The 17,480-nt window shown below is 41.0% G+C and overlaps 1 protein-coding gene across 7 annotated transcripts in view; it reads left to right on the top strand.

The window, feature by feature from the left end:
• Window positions 1-17,480, top strand: part of LOC119650257 (DNA-binding protein D-ETS-3) — a 204,446-nt gene that overhangs the window by 100,740 nt on the left and 86,226 nt on the right. Inside the window, exon 1 of one of the 7 annotated variants that reach the window (XM_038052859.1) lies at window positions 14,952-15,840. The exons of the other annotated variants lie outside the window; for them this stretch is intronic. Within the exon in view, the coding sequence (XP_037908787.1) occupies window positions 15,759-15,840 (82 nt within the window). The 5' untranslated portion in view covers window positions 14,952-15,758. Of the gene's footprint in view, window positions 1-14,951; window positions 15,841-17,480 lie in introns of those variants that run through there. 7 annotated transcript variants of the gene reach the window in all.

The following is a 17,480-nucleotide window of genomic DNA, read 5'->3' as shown; positions in this document are numbered from 1 at the left end:
CTAGTATACGTTACTGTTCTTCACGAACAACCGCCTTCACGGGCTCTTCTCCGCTTTTGTATATGGACGAAAATCACTCAGGCGATCACCATAACGGCCGGTTCAGGGACAGTGCGGTACGCAAACGCCACCCGCAAAGTTCCCGTCTCCGTACTTACGCAAGGCAGTTACGAATAGCCCATGTCTCGGCGAAGTATAGCAGGACAAACTGCATTGTACTCATCAAAAGACGTCGGCTTGTAGCCTTTGGACACCCAACGTTTACCATTAGCCGACTTAAAGCCTAAATTCCAGTTGCAACCTTGTTCGCTGCTGCTTTAATTTGCTCGAAAAACTCTTCTTTGAGCGTCAGTCCAAGATACTTAACTGTTCGCGTCGGCTCTATTACCGACTCGCCGACTGACATAGGATGCAGGGTCGGGATTCTCTTTTTAATGAGGATGACTACTTCGGTTTGCAAGGTTGAAAGCATGAGCGGTCATTCATCCACTTACACGTTCGACAGTGCGTCTGGCATCAAATATCGCAACATCATCTGCAAAATCGACTGGGCCCTGTAAGAAGCTCAGTCGTAGTATGGATCTTTGCGGCATCCCCTACGCGACCTTCGTCCTCCTCCAACCCTCTAGCGTATTAAAGAGCAGAGAGTTGTTTGCCAGATAATCCCTGAACATCAGTAAGAGACGCGCCTAGTAAGTTTAGAATGTCTTTTCAATTTGATGGCTGTGTGCTTCCGCTCGACAAACGACACCGACGCCTTGGGTGACAGAATCCACTGTTGATATTCTTACCCTGAAGACGAACTGCAGTGAGGATAAATCACCAGTCACACTTGAACATTTTGAACACTTTCCCAAGTCAAGCATACAGAGTAGTTTTCAAACAGCAGCTCAGGGTCGTCTTTCCTTTTACTGATTAGCGCAAGTCTCAATACCTTCCAGCGAGGAGGAAAAATGTCCTCTTCCAGGCAAGCGTTGAATGCGCCGAGTTGTAGGTCTGGCTGATATTGGAGCACCAGTTTGTATACCTCTGGATTCTGGCGACTTCCTGTTTTTTATAGAGAGGACTGCCTTTTCCTCCCCTTTTAAAAATATAGGTCGGCCGTCCTTGGCCCTCTGCTCTGCTGCTGTCATCATCGTCTATGGAATGCGCAGGGAATAGTGCCCATACAATGCGATCCATCTGCTCGGCTTTAAGCGAACAGGCTTTCCGCAGAGCCTCGATTTTTCAGGTTACTATCTTTGTCACCGAATTCAAAGACCGCGTCCTTGAGTTAGAAAATCTTAGAAGTTTCCGTCCTTCGAGAGTAAGGCTGTTAGGTAGACGAATTAGTCAACCTGTTCGGAATCATGCTCGCCCATTGCGATGTGGTTTGCGTACGTCAGCAGTTGCGCAGATTTTACCAGTAATCAACCTCTGGTATCAACTGATCACATCTGCTTAATCTCATTTGATTGCTTGTAATAACTCTTTCTTATCCACAAGACAGTCTAAATCTCTTATTTCAAGAGTGAATGTCTGCTCAAGGCAGGCAACCACTGCTTTCGTCCCAGGATGTCCTAGACTGCTTCGTAGAGCCACTTCTGGCTTGAGTCCAGCGAATTGATTTGACATCTACCTACTACCATTTACTAACCCGCTATTCCGAATTTTCATCATCATCATCAACGGCGCAACAACCGGTATCCGGTCTAGGCCTGCCTTAATAAGGAACTCTAGACATACCAGTTTTGCGCCGAGGTCCACCAATTCGATATCCCTAAAAGCTGCCTGGCGTCCTGACCTACGCCATCGCTCCATCTTAGACAGGGTCTGCCTCTTCTCAAAACCGGGATGTCTGGAGTTCCTTATTAAGGCAGGCCTAGACCGGATACCGGTTGTTGCGCCGATGATGATGATGATGAAGAAACCTACTCCTTCATGGTTTACTGGATGGCCACTATAATATATGGTGTAGCGGCTCTTCTCCAGGAAACCGGTCCCTGTCCAACGCATCTCCTGTAACGTTGTTACATCAGCCCTATATTGGGACAAAGTATCGGCTAGCTGCTTATCAGCTTCATCTCTGTACAGGGAGTGCACGTTCCATGAGAAAATGCGCAAATCGTTATTCCGTTGTCGTTGCCGGGTTCGTCGTTGTATAATCCGTTCTGTCCGAGGCTCCTGTTGTGGCTTCGTAACAAGTTGTTTTCTATGTAGGGTTGTCAGCTCTTCCCAACACCCAACCTGGAGGACCAGTTGGCACAATTTGTCCCGTTTTTGGGCGCGGGAGACTCGCCTTCATCCTTCTCCGTCTGCTGCTTTTCGTTAAGAAAGAGCTCCCAGCGGTCACCACATGGAGGTGGAGATAGGGTTTGGTAGTAAAGCTGTTGGTGTTGGTTCAGCAGGCATTTCCCAGGTTTTATGCTCCATCGTAAGCACCAATCCACATTATGCCCTGGTACCTATACTACTCTTTGACCACCGGATTTTACATTTATAAAAACTCGTTCGGTTTGCCGAGAAGATGAGAGGGGTCTTTGTATTTTTTCTTTTTCTTCAATGCCGTTGTAGCTAACAAAGTTGATTTCAACTTAACTGAGATTTGGTCATTACGATCGTTGTTCAACTGTCCAGTACTGCATTTTCCTTGAGATGCCGCGCACAGCTTGGGCTCCTCTTATTCTTTTCCGCCTTCATTTGCAGAAATGTTTATATTCTAAGACGGTTACCCACTTTTTAAGTAACCTCCTCCCTCCCTACCCTCGTCGTCTGAATAATTCTTAACGATAATACAAATTGCGTCGCTAATTGATTAACAACTTCTTCTTATCTCACTACCCGCTATGTTATTTCCTGACCCTTTCCCAGTGGGAGAGTGAGCTTCGCTACATTTCAGGCCGCGGTAAAAGGCCGCTTTAACGTTACGTTTCTCGCAAAAGGATTTTTGGTATTATAGAATACACCACTTTTTTTCGTTTAGGAAATTGAGGGAGTCCTAAATCCGCCATGCACCATGATAGCGAGCCGAACCAGTTGCGATGCAACTCACTTTTTCTGTTTGTGGCCCACGCACCCCTCCGTATTCGGCAAGTGCCCAAGCTACGAAATTATGTAACCTGCGTATTCAAGGCACATAATTTTGCAATTAGCTGCTTACCCAAGGCTAAGGGGTCACCCTCCTCCCAAGGAGATGTGAGGAAGCTTCTCATTAGTTACCTCTGCCCTGGACGAAATCGCAAGTCATACAATACACCACCTTAAAACGGGAGATGTTCGAGCAGGTGAAGTAACACCCTTGAGTATATGCTAGTCAAAGTACCCAAAAAACAATTGTCTTTTACTTATTTCGGCGCCTACTTATCGCCTTCTTCAATGTTTGTATTCAAAAGAGAGAAGAAATCCAAAATTGTCCCTTTTTCTCATCAAATATGCCCCATCGGGTGCTCTCAAAGACGTGTTTCCCAATTTTTTCTCGTACGTTCTATCTATTCTTTAATGTAATTCGCGCAGGAAACTTCGTATATCCCGGGCTTGGCCATTTGGTCCATTTGGTCCTTGGTTGATCCTAGAAGAGTTTTGAGGTGTCTACTCCTGCTACAGACGACATACAAAGCTTTTCCCCAACTGTAACTAAAGAAAGGTTTGGTAAAATTCCAAAACTGCTCTCCTTTTGAGCTGTTAGTTCAGAGTCAACTTCGTGGGGGCTTGCCGTCGAAGAGTCCTCTTCCGTTTGCTGATCAAACTCCTGGAAATCAGGTCGGTGTATCTGTTAACTCAGGCAACATCTAAAAGGTGCTTGGTCTCTTTCACCGCGTCTTCCGAGAATATGGGAAGGGTTAGTATCCGGCCATGTGGTTAAAAGAGTCAGCTTTTCGCTGATGAGCATAGTCCGAAGTGCTGAGGATGGCTCGTTTGGTATCCGTCGGCTTCCCGTAGATCTTCGGATCTAATTTCTTTTGTTTTCTCCTCAATAGCAAGTCTACGAATGGTAGTTGGCCTTCTTCTCCCATCTTCAAAGAGAAATTTGAACATATTTTCGAATTTGTCTTTTCTGGTTATGGCACAGATATCATCTACATATTTCTTCCAAAACGTTAACATTAGATCGGCAGAAGTTAAGGGGGTCATCCCGTGTGTCGGATCCGCGGAATCGAATTTTTTTTTTGGCATCTATTGTACCTAGATATAGTGTTAAGTATATGAGCAAAGTGATTTTTTGATATTCGGAATATTTATCAGTCCGAACGATGTTCGAATGACTTCGATAAAAGGACAAGAATTGAAGACAAGGTTGTACATGTGTTTCTTCAAGAAACCTAAGGTTTAGGGATTAGGTATAGCAGATTAACAGTCAGTTAAGGTTTTATGGTTAAAAATCGCATTTTTAAATGCGTTTCTCTCGAAACTGCATATTGAAAATCGACTGCCACCATAGCCCAAAATCTATCCAACGAAATTCTTTGAAATTTTCAGGACTTATTCAGAACATATTTTTAAGGTCTGCAAACTAGGATAATTGCGATTCATTCAGCAACACCAAAATCACAAAAAAAAGTTTAACAAGGCACCAAAAATTTAGTTTTTAATATTTTTTAATAATCCTAGTTTGCGGACTGTAGTTAAGTCTGTACGTTAAAATGCAGAAAAACACCTTTTTTTGGAGATGGGTGTATAAACTGCTCTGTATTTCAATAACTAACTATGCACTCAGGTTGGAAAAATTACTATGCACGCTCAAGATATTGTCAAATCTATGGTGAAAAATTCGTATTTCTATATTGATCTAGTTCTTCACAAAATATTTCTAAAAAAGCCAAAAAACGGCCTTCACACGGGATGACCACCTTAACTTCGTTTCCAGACTCTGAAAACAGAAATTGGAGGGGCTTAGGGAGGAAATATAATCATGTGTAGTGTACTATATTCTGATAATATTCTCTGGTACTGGGATTTGTAAGCCTCTTTTGATTATTCTATTCAATACTACATATCAATGAAATTTACCAAAAGGCTTCGATTAAAACGCAGCGGGAACTTTAATTAAATTTCGTAAAAGCCTGCCTATAATTGTTGCATTATCCGAACCATTTCCCTGTCCTTTTCCCTGGGAAATTAAATAAAAGATAAAAGTAGAGTTACGGCGACGCAAACACAATTATAAAAACCCATCCAACAATAACAAAAAAAACTACACAATTCGTTTTTCACATCTACGTAACAAAAACAATAAGAGAACTTCGTTACCGTGACAGGCGCCAAAAAGCAGATGAATAATAATTCCCTTCGCAGAATTAATATAAAAGGAGATAAAGGAAAATCAACAAATGAAAAACTTTTTCCTCGCTCGACAGCGCATTGCCAGTATTCGCTCGGGTAGCCATTTTCCATAGAAGCAGTCTCCTAAGTCTTCGGAAAACTTAAAGAAGTCGTCAACGTCTTCTAGCAAGACAATGCCATCGCAAATTCTATATGCATCCATGAAAGAAGTTTTTCTTTCTCCATTTCGAGTTTGTTCGTTTGTTCGTTATGGTTGAATGGAAATTTTCTCTTTGCGTCTATATCTTTAACTACTGGATATCCTCTGGCGAAAATTTTCCAGCATCAATCTTTCTTGTGAATCTATTATTATGTACCTTTCATATTTTAAGGATAGGTATACGAGTGTGTACACATTCAGATATTAATCTAGAGCAGGGAGTATCGGTGTATGCATGTACTTGGACTTCTTAGTAAGGTGGAATATAGCACAAGGATAGATTCTCTGGGTATTTTTAACGAGCGCTCAACAGAATAACGAAGCTTTTTGTTTCTCAACAAGATTCTCATCTTGTCGCCTTTTATATGCAATTCAACAGGGTTTCTGCTTTAGTTTTTCTGCCTGCCCCCTAAATCAATAAACATGTGTCCTCAACAGACTGCTTGGACAATATTCTAACAAATCGGGAAACCGTATTTATGCATGAAATGTTATTTTATCGTGCATAAAGTTGAGACGAAAGAAAACTTCGACCTTAATTTTATTAACAATTGCAAGATTTGCATTAAATTTTTCAGCATTATGCCTTACATTATCACCATTTTGTACTTCTAAGGTGAACTCAAGAGGGATTTGCTGATAATCCTAAAATATAGCAATAAACTAATATTAACTTTATTTGAGAAGTTATCGGAATGGGGTAATCTTGAACCGTAGATTTTTTGATTGGATAAGTTTTTATTGAGCACATTTTTTGGGTGCTAATTTTTCTGCTTTTCCAATTATGTTCAAAATTATACAGACAACATCGTATGGAGCGACATGTGTAATTTCAGGGATGTTCCCGGTAGGCATCCTAATTGAATAAGCCTGCGGTCTGCCTGAAAAGCAACAAGCAGACGGAAGTGAATAAACTCAGCGAACGAGGTCATAGGCTGCGTAACAAACACCATGGTACCAGGCGAAGAATGGTCAGTGGGCACACAAGCTTATCCCAAATATAGGTGAGTGGACTCTGCAAAACCATGGAGAGACGAACTATAATTTAACTCAGCTCTTGAGCTTCTTCGGTAAAGATTCATACTAGATTTCCTTCGCCTAAAAGGAAAAAGACAGTCAAATATGGGTACATCGAATCGATTTTAAAAGGACTTCGTTTAAAAAAAAATTAAAAATTCAGATTTTTGTAACTGCTCATCCCTTAAAACAAATTCAAGTAATAGTTCACGGCAACTAAATAAAACTCAGTCGCAGAAACTACCACACTAAAAATAGCAATTCGGAAAAATGGTATTCAAAATTTAGTGTTCACTCATATGGGCAGCTTTAGGTGGGGCTGTTCCATTTGTAAATAGCTAAAGATACCTTTCTTCCTCGCAATTTCACTATATGCCAACCATTTGTTTACTTATTATGTATTGCGTTGTTTTGGTGAAGAGATATAATTGATCGCACTCAACAATTCCCCTCTTGACACTAGATAGCACCTTTTATCATTCCCATAATCTTCAGAAAATTATTGAACAATAAAGAACAATTTTTAAAATTGATAGACACAGGATCCTCCAAACTACAATTTTTAGTTTTCAATGTGCTGTATTGATGAAGGGGGTAAGTTGCTCCCGAAAAATATAATAAATATAATAATATATAAACTAAAAATTGTAGTTTGGAGGAAGCTACTCCGTGTCTCTCAATTTTAGGCTAGACTACAATCAGCAGACAAAAATCTAATCTCTTAACCATTTTTATGAACTCACTGCCAGCTAACACGTGATGAACTGCAAATTTTCATGAAGTAACTGTAGCGTGAAATTAAATAGGATAGGATCTATCACGAAACAGATTTCATTCTAAAGACGAAAGAATCGGTCTCATTTCAGCTAGACATTAACTACTACTATTACAGTCAAACCGGCCTCGTTAGAAATCATTTCAGATACAGTCTTTCACTCTTTGAATTGTTCATCATCGTAAATGAGGAGCCCAATGTTAGCATTTCTGACAGCACCATGAAAAGATTTGCAACCTTTTGCAAGTTCTTTCGTAGACTGGTATGCAGTTCTGAAATCGATATTATCTACAGTAACTTCTGCTTCTCTAGAAAGGAAAATGATCTTGGGCTTCCGAAACCATTCTCGAGAAGTCTTCGGATAATCCAAAAATCAACTCGTATCTCTGGACTATAGTCGAAGATCGTAGCTGTTAATTTCGTCCTTGCGTAAGAAATGAAACGTTTCGATAACCAGGAGACGAATCAAACATTTCAGGCTGCTAGACCACAAAGTTTTATCTTTTTTTCTGCACCTGCTCCCTGAAGCACCTGGTTGTAACACGGCAGTTTAGACTATAATGACGACTGCTTCCTCCTTTCGCAAACTAATTCCACCAAACACGAGGCACGAAAATGTGATTTCCTCGTCTGCAATCGATCATTTCGCAAAAACGTGGCGAAGGACAATTCTCAGAAATCCAAACGGCAAATACCTTTCGGCATGTAGCCGCAAAGGCCCTTACCTCCAAGTATTCTTGGAAAGCGTCCCAAGACGAACACAAAAATGACGATTCAACGAATAAATCAAAAGAAAAATTTCTCTCTACAAGGTGGACAAGGAATGAAGCAAAGGATCACTTGCTTTATAGGAAAAAGACATGTTACTCATAATAAAAATAATAATGGTATTAAGGGAAGCTGCACTGCATCTTATTGTGACCCTTTGATGAGTATAGTGTACCTTTTACATAATTATAGTATGTAATTCATTCCTATGACTTCTAATTTTAAGCGCTCTAGCCTAGTCTAATATTATGAACTCCCAGAATGCATATGAAGGTTTCATAAATCTCCTGGGGCAGTGAGTATTCCGCTATGATCCTAAGGCTTTTCTGGGCGAGGTTAAAACAATCCTGAGAGTACTTTCGTTCATATTTCCCTATGAGCATCCTAATCTAATTAAGTTCGCTTAGTATAGCTCCCTCAACCCTTCCTCTTAACGCTTTGACCATAATTCTGCAAAAGGCTCTGGTCCATGTGGAGGCGTTTCTGCTCCTTTCCTGGTATTTTGCATTCTGCAATTTTCCATTTCCCTTTCTCTTTGTCTCTTACTCGGGTATCAGACAGAACGTCAGTATCCTCCACCTTGGGATAGGATTAGTCATGGTCGTTAAATATTTTATCTTCCAAAGGAGATTACTCTATCCTTGAGAAAGTTCCTCCAAAACTCTCCTAACTAGTGCATTCATAATAGTATTTATTATGGCTATGTTATGGCGGCTATGTTCACGAATATTTACGTGTTTCTTACATGTATACTTCCAAACTCTTTAATTGGTGTCGCTAATTTCCCAGAAATGGTAGCACCTTTCTTTCGCATTACTTCACCACTCTAACCGCTTGTTAAGTACGACCCGGGTGTTAGCTCTTGTTAGGAACTTCGAAGCCACGATTGTCTCTATGGTTCTCTCACCGGCTTCCAATGCAACTTGGATGGCTACGAGATCAGTCAGAACCCTGAAATATATAATATAATTTCGTTTCAAGAATGTTGCAAACTGCTGGTTTTTTAGGAGCGGCATCTCAAATTACTTGCACATTTCTCCCTTACAGACAAATCTGTTCCGGCAAACTGTGCGCATTCCGATGTCATCCTTGGATATTGTCCATGGAATTACTGAAAATGCAACTTTTGCATGGTGGACGTTCACATGTACTATGTTAATGCTTTGCCTTTGGGTCCATAAATACTTGAAGCTCTTCTTCAGTGTAGCCTTAGCATATCCAACAGACAGCAGGTCATCTTTTTCTTGCTGGATACTGCCCTTTCGGCCTTCATAATCTCGGCGATTTCTTCAGAGATCTCGATACGCTTCCATTTTGCTTATCTCCAGCCTGGTAAGTTAGAGACTATGGTCCAGAGCCATTCGGCCGTATCCTCCACCGCACACTTTACCAGTATCAAACTTGTTCGAAAGTATATGAAGCATCTGACCGACAGTAAAGTCCTCGATGATTTCTTGTTCCTAAAGAGTGAATATTTGCTCTGAAAATCATTAAGGCATATGGATAGTTGGATAACCTTCACCGCTAGCTAATACTCGGTCCCCTGGCTTCCACCTTCGCTGCTGACCTAATCGAGGTTTCCCCTCCTTGGTATCAGATTCGGATTTTTTGAGAACATCCCCCTTTTGTGGGCTTATCTGTGCTGATTCTCTATTTTTCGTTTCCGCTATTGAAGGATTAGGTCCTTCCTAAATTTTCTTGAGGATCCCTTCTGGTCGCAGGTCTTCCTTCGGGTAGCGTAGCTACCATTAAGCATCTATGGCACTGAAGTTCTTTGTGACATCTGATTAGCTAACTTAAGACATGCTTTTATTCATCACTGTCTTCTGATCATGAACCTTATTTGTGTGCAGACAATGCTGAACTTGGCTGCACTGTCTGACTTTTCAACTTCTCTTTTCTTGATAACACTCTCATAGTTATCACTGTTGTAGGCCTGTTGCACCAATTTCTTTGCTTATTCTTTTTATTTGTATCCATTTTATTAATGTGAACCCTACGAGCATGAGGTTTTGGAGGTCAGCCTCATAGCATACATAGTGAGCTGAAGTTTACTCATGAGGTGACCAGGTAGCAGTGAGGCTTCATTCAAAGACAGTCAGATGCACTGCAAACTATTGGAGGTGAACATAATACCTTGCATTAGAGGGAATATTTTTCAACTCACCGGTATAAATCCGTAGTCTGTTATTAATAGCATGGTCACCATATCGGCCGTTCTCGGCATACGAGGATCTTGGCTCCCATAGAGCGAGAAGTTGGCTACCAGAGTGCTATGTTTCCATCAGTGTGTCAGTCTTCTACTTTGCCGCTACATCTTGGATAGTTTTTCTTTTTACGGATGGAGGTGGAAGTCTTAAAAAGACGTTACTGTACCAGATTGCAACAGTGTTTGAGGTTCTCATCTCCGCGAAATCACCATGAAGTATTACTTGGAGGGGAAGGCTGATATCATTAATAATAATAATCATCGTTGGCGCAACAATCCATATTGGACCAGGACCTTGAAGTGTGTTGGAGCACTTCATTCAAGACCGTAACGGTACACTACAGTAGTACACTGTAGCAGGCAATGTGCTCAGCATTGCGCTCGACCCAGGTTATTACCCTTATTTGACTCAGGGACTTATTCACAGCTGAGTTGACTGGCATCCGACGTCAAATCACGATACAAATCCCACTGCCACCAGTGAGATTTGAACCCTGACCTTCCGTGCGACAGCTTTGTGCTCTAACGACTCAACTATCCGGACACTCTGATTGTCGCGCTATAATTTGTTTCTGACATCAAGATATCCTTCATGGGATTATGGAGACCGATGAAAAAGTTGATGGCGTCGTTCACCTCCACCCACTCTTCACGAATCCTGTAGAATGGAACACAACAGGCTCGGAGTCCCTTCGGACAGTCGGAAGTCTCATCACAATCCGAAACGAACCACCGTGCCTCTAAGCAACTATGTTAAGTGGTCATTCAACGCTCCGTGTTTTGACTTGACCTATCGCTCAATACAGCGTTCTTTTCCGGAATTATCTCACCGTTGCTGTCAACTCCTGTACAGCTCTTTCCTATTCGCTTTTCGGAAATTCGCGGTCACATGCGTTGCCCGGATATGCGTTGCCAACTTCAAATTCGTTCCCACAAAACAAACGCATATAGCAAGATGTATTTCACCCCCGTCCCCCTGCGATAAACAACCGGTGACTATATTTCAACCCTTCAATATTAGGCATTATCCTTGCTAGAGATGAATTAGCCTTTACAGCCTTTTTTCCCACACGGTCCAAGCATTCCTTAAAGTTTAACCTGGCATCGATCATTACTCGCGCATATCTAATGATCGATTTTGAAATGAGCTCGTAATAACCACTCCAGCATTGTTTTTGCTGATATTAGAAATAAGTACTGCGGAATGCGAACTGGACGCGAAGTCCAATTTAACCGTTGGTAACCATACTTTGTTGGTTTCGCTTCCATAAAGTTTCACATCCTCGTCACACCACTGCTACCACCTAAAACACCTAAACACCTTTCCGTACGACAGCCTTGTGCTCTAATAGCTCAGCTATCCGGACACTTTTCGTTGCTAATGTCGAGAAAAGTGGCCCGAAGGTCACTGTGAATGTAATGCTCATTCACCAAAAAGTCTATTTCTCTCACCAACGAGATATTGATTGATAATAGACCCTAACACTCTGCCTTCAAAGTTGGTTTATACAACGTCCCACGAAGATTTGAAGTAGAATTCGGTCCCTGGTGTTCGTCAATGGGCTTCTTGAATCCAAAGCCCACGTGTTGAAATCACCTCAATAATTTTAGGTTTTTGGTGTCAAGCGTCCAATACCAAGCTGACGTGTATCTCCTGGTATTGTGGTATTGCCACATTCATTCTGATGCACGTAATAGTTATAGAGACGAACGCCGTTGATTTTTACCTGTACACAGCCAGCTGTTGAGAATCCCATTCTTTCCTGTATGACATACTTTCCTCATGCCCATATCGTCGTGTTTCCAGACGTATCGTTTGCGTGGCACTCCGGTTATTTCGATAAAACTAGAAAGCAGGTCTTGAACTGCCTCGCAATGATGAGGTTAATTTGTGTCAACCTTATTTAGCCCTACGGTTCAGCTTCCTCTAACATGCACCATTGAAACTTGATTAGTGCATGCTGCTGCAAAGTGAGCAAAATCGTGATACCTGAAGCATATCTTGAAAGATACTAATTCAGCACATGACCCAACCTATTCTTACCTTCCCCACTGATGCCACCGGGATGCAAATAATAGCAGTCTGTGCACCTTCGTGTGCCTTCTTCGTCCTCTTTATATCTCTCTCTCCAATTCCGCTGTAGTTAAATTGTTCCTCCCGTAATGTAACCTTGTCTAGGTCCTTACAATCGATTATAATCTCCTACTTTAGAGCATTAACTTCTGCAACTTTATCTAGCACCATTTCCACCTGACCGCGAAAACTATCCGCAGACAGGATTTATTTAGTTCCAATATCGGATTAGCTTTCTACGTTCACTACCGCCCAAGTCAGATAATTCTGAGCGATATTGAATTATCTTATTTCTTGGAAATAAAGATCAATTGCGGAAATCCTTCCCGTATGGAACAAAACCTTATTAAAAACGACGCAATATCTGTCTGTCTATCTGTCTGCCCATCTGTCTGTCTGTCACACCGGATTTCTCCGCTAAAACTATTGTCACAACGCTTGGTGAGCATATATCAAGTGGTGCCATTTTCTGTTGAGTTTAAAGGGGGCATGCGAAAGAGGGGTGTAACATTTTTTTCACAAAATATGGTCATGTGGGGTATCAAATTAAAGGGCTTGATTAATACTTTTCAAAATTTACATTGAGTAAATCATAGGGGAGTGAGGCTTCAATATGTATGCCCCAAAAGTGTAACAGGTATCGTTCTCAGAACCTATACAACCGTAAAAATCTACAATGATGGACTTATACAAAGTCAAAACCTCAAAATACATCCCGTTCCACTACCTGCTCAAATAAAGTAAATAATAACATGTTGCCATTTTTTAGAAATTTACCTTAAAAACCTCCTTTAAGTACACCCTAGAAGTACAAAAGTTGGCATTGGCATAAGGGACAATATAAGGCGTAATTTTGGAAAGAAGAAGGAAATCCAACCATTATTAACAAAGTTATAGAAGATCAAAATTTTGTATTTCAAATGAATTTATCACATTAGAAGGCTGGTATGACGTTATTACGGCGGAGTTAGATAATCAAGTAATATTTTGAATTTTTAGCTATGTACGAATACGACCTGCATAGGAAATTGTTCACACAAGATGAACATAAAACCTATATAACCGAAACGTCCAGCTTCCGATATTCCAGTCGATATTGTGTCGTTTAGCCGCATTTTGCCGCCCACCTTTGTCCACGTCTCGGGCTTACGAACTGCCAGTTCTTCCCCTTAATAAAATTGAAACAGTAATCGAGGGACTACCAAATTTCCCCGCATTTTCGCAGTTTTCTCCTCTAGTGCCTTTGTTGTGAGGCGATGTCTTTTGCAATAGCGGCATTAATGACAATCTGGAGACTATCCGTGCTCCTTTTCAAGTCCCGTGAAGAATCTTGATTGCATTAAAGAAACGTTGCCATCGGTGATAACCTTTCAAGCTTTGAGCTCCTATGAAAAGGACCTGTTATGGATCTCATTTCCAGTCCACTGCTTAGTCTCCTGCATTTAGGCTAGTCTAAGAATCAGTCGAGCAGGAACACCCTCAGCGCTTCACTCATCTGCAAACTTTAATAAATAGACTATATTTAAAATTCAGAATTAGGAAAAAAAATCAAATCACTAACCCAAGTGAACAGAAAATTGCTCTTATGGTAACTCAGCATTCTGGAAAGTATCTCTCAGATTAAATTTCTTTTGCATGACAACAATAAATGAATCAAAAAAAATTACAGATTTTCTGAAAATTTCAAGCGCAGAATCTATCATCGCTCCTTACTTTGTTCCAAAAATTTTATAATTTGAAAATGTTCCATCCAGGCACGATAGCTTTGCAAGAATACCTCCTCCCCTCCCCCTGAATCTCCCCTCTGCAAAACACAAACAAAAAACTTTCCAAGGCTTTAATAGAATGCTTTGGCTAAAAAACGTGTCCTCACATCGAGATGATCATAAAAACTCTTGACGCAGGTATCATCACCTCCCGCGATAAGAGAACTGAACTTTATAAGAAAGTTCCCGTCAGTCCTCACCCGCACCTCTATCACATTTTTTCCCAATCATGATTCCAAGTACGAAACTAGCTAGGACCAGCTGAGATAAACAAGGGATTGAAGCGGGAGCCAGGGACATGTCGGGAGGGTATCGTGAACCTGGCAAAGTGCGAGTAGGTGTATTAACAACTCGACAACGAAACGGTAATATCCTCGTGTTTGGTGGAAGGAAGAAGGAAGTGGATAATACATCCGTCCTTGTTGCTTCATGATGTCAACCCTCATCCCAAACTCAACCCCGTTTCAGTGACACTACGCGCTCAAATATCCTTGCATCCGTACATACATGCTATAGGATGACACACCCTTAAAGCCCTTCCTGTCTCAGTGTATGCATTCGTTTTATTGTACATTTTTTCTGTCGGCATTCACACAGGGTGCAAAATCCTAGGCAACAGGAATCCACTCTGTTGTGTAGTAGGAAGGAACATTGGCCACACCCCTTGAATATGATTCGACCGGGAAAACAGAACTGAGAAAGGTGCAAGGGTTGCTCCCCTAGCTTTAGTTATCCTTACAGCGAGGTCATGTTGCCTGATTTGCACCATATAAAAGACTTACTCAGGGGAGGGTTATTGTACGACGGTCGTGGGTCGTCCTTTTTCAACTCGGGGTGCTGAATGTTGTTGTTCAACGGAACTCGTTCAATTGTTGTGTTGTCGCGCTACAAGACGGTCATACTGCCGCATATTTCCAAGTTGCTCCCGAAATATCCTGACAAGCGAGCGAAGTTAAAAGCAAAAGGACATATTTGGAGACGTATCAGTCATGTTCAGTTGTAACTCTACGTATAGATAGACAAGCGACTATAGTCGCTATATAGAGTGAGAGTGAACCGGAAGTAGAGGTGTCCGGTAACGGTAACCGGTTCCGATCGTCGTTCTTTCCCGTTCCTGTTCCTGTTCCGTTGTCGGTCGTTTCAATATTTGCACACTGTTGAGAGGACTCTAACATTTTATGTTGTTTTCGGATCACCCTGCTATCGTTTGTGGCTAAGGGTTAACATATAATCGCTAAAAGACATTCGGTTTGCCAATCAGTTATCAAGTCTCTTTGGATGGATTCATATTCGGTTAATTCGTGAGTGGTTTGTGATTAAGTGGTTAATTTGCTTAATAGGGAATTTATGAGCGCTGCAACGTCTCAGTACAACTTGAAGTTGATTATCTAATATTAACGTTTTAAGGCATAATCACAGATATTTAGTGAAAACCGAAATCTTCGAAAGGGTGTTAATTTGGAAAATAAATAGATTTGCGATAATCCTTCGATTCCTACCAAACTATCGTCAAGGAAAAATTGAACTGACTAAGTGCGTGCTCATCCTGAGCAGTGTCTCGATTTTGAAGATAATCGAAAACTTGTAATGAAAAAACTATGACTTAGCCGTATCTGACCAACCAACCACCACAATAAAAAGACACATTAAACTTAAAGAATTTAATAACATTTTGCTGTGCTTTCCGTGTCATGATGCTCGATATTAAGAGCTCCGCTGATTATCTGTCCCGTTCAGCAGGAACATTTAGTAATTTCTCAATGTTGTTTGCGGGTATGCAAGTATTTCAATACGTAATGTAATTTTCATATAGTTTTGTTCAAATATGCTTATTTATTTCCTAAAATCAAAGCCAAAATTACCATCGATAAAATGAGAGTTAAATGTGAGTCACTAACGCATTCCAATCCATCAATTTCATTATAATTTTAAAATAATCTCGTATTATTATTTTTATTCTGTCCTAAATTCAAACGCAATTTAAAAATTACCAAGAATATATAGATCTAGAATACAATACTATACAAAAATATTTACCTAATATTTATCTGCTAGAACTAAAACTCAAGATCTAGAGTCATCATGGACTGTGGAAAATATCAAAGAACATTTATTTGATATTTCTATGAAAAGTGAATTATTTTTATAATGTTTGGTGCATTTGATGTTAAATTTAGCAAACTTATTTTAAGCGGAATAGTATTTACTTTGGGATGTTCGTTATATAAAACACTGAGACTCAAAACTTCATGATGCTTATTGATATAATGGGCCTGCTTCTGTTTATGGTTCAAAATTCATAATTTTTGATATAATTGCTGGGCCCCCACTGACCAGTGAGGTTTAAATAATCATTCTAGCGCTTGGGTTCTTATTGCCCCTTGAGCACCCTGAACTGCTCCATTCCTGAAAGGTTTATCCAGTACAGTTCCCTCTGTCGTCTCTGTTCGTTTTTCAACGTCATAGCCAACACATTGCCGATTTCACATAACGACATTAGTTCATCTAGTGACGTCCCTGCTCGTTTCCAGGCTAGCTCGTCTGCGGTCTCATTACCTTATAGCCCAAAGTATGAGTATCCAGACCTTATTGTTCAGCAGCCGAGCATATTCGGTCTGTCAAGGCATACCAGTTTCGAATTCAACTGGTTAGATTTAAGTGTCTTAATAGCCGGTTGGCTGCCGGTTGAAATAAAAATTTTCTACCCCCAATAGTTCCCCTCCTACCTCCACCTCCTTGGTGAACCTCGGCGCAAAACCGGGATGTCTGGAGTTCCTTATTAAGACAGGCCTAGACCGGATACCGGTTGTTGCGCCGTTGATGATGATGATAGTTCCTCTCAAGATTGAAGGAGGCACATCTACCTACAGCATATATTTCCGCCTGGAATATACTAGTGGGAGTACCCATTGGTTCAAACATGCTTCCTTGGATCAAGGACCTCGGCGTCCGATCCATCAGCTGTGAACGAGCCATTAGCGTACCATGTAATCAGTTGTTTGTTTAAGCCATGGGTCACTGCCATACTGCCCCTACTTCGGGATACGGCCTAGAGAGAATATTAATCTTCCTTTGATTTAGGCAGACATCCCAGACATTCTGACGATCGCCCTCCTTGGTTGCGTTTGTATGTGCAAAAGCAGATAAGACAGTCCCAGAAGAATCTCTAGGGATACCGTTGGATATGTTCTCATTGCTCCATTAATACAGCGTAACGCTGAATCTATATTCTATTATTCGTTAACTCTGGTTCTTCAACTATCTTTCTCCAAACTAGCTTTGATAGTAGACCGCCCTGTTTAAAATCTAGTGTTCATGACAATAGAATTCGTACGTGTCGGCACTTCTATTAGTTTAATCTCTAACATCATGCTCATCCAGAAGACCAGAGTGTTTGCCGCACCCTTGTGGAC

This window comes from Hermetia illucens, chromosome 2, assembly GCF_905115235.1.
Source record: "Hermetia illucens chromosome 2, iHerIll2.2.curated.20191125, whole genome shotgun sequence".
Lineage (NCBI taxonomy): Eukaryota > Metazoa > Arthropoda > Insecta > Diptera > Stratiomyidae > Hermetia > Hermetia illucens.
The sequence above is the reverse complement of the archived record's forward strand: the minus strand, read 5'-3'. Positions and strand labels throughout refer to the sequence as shown.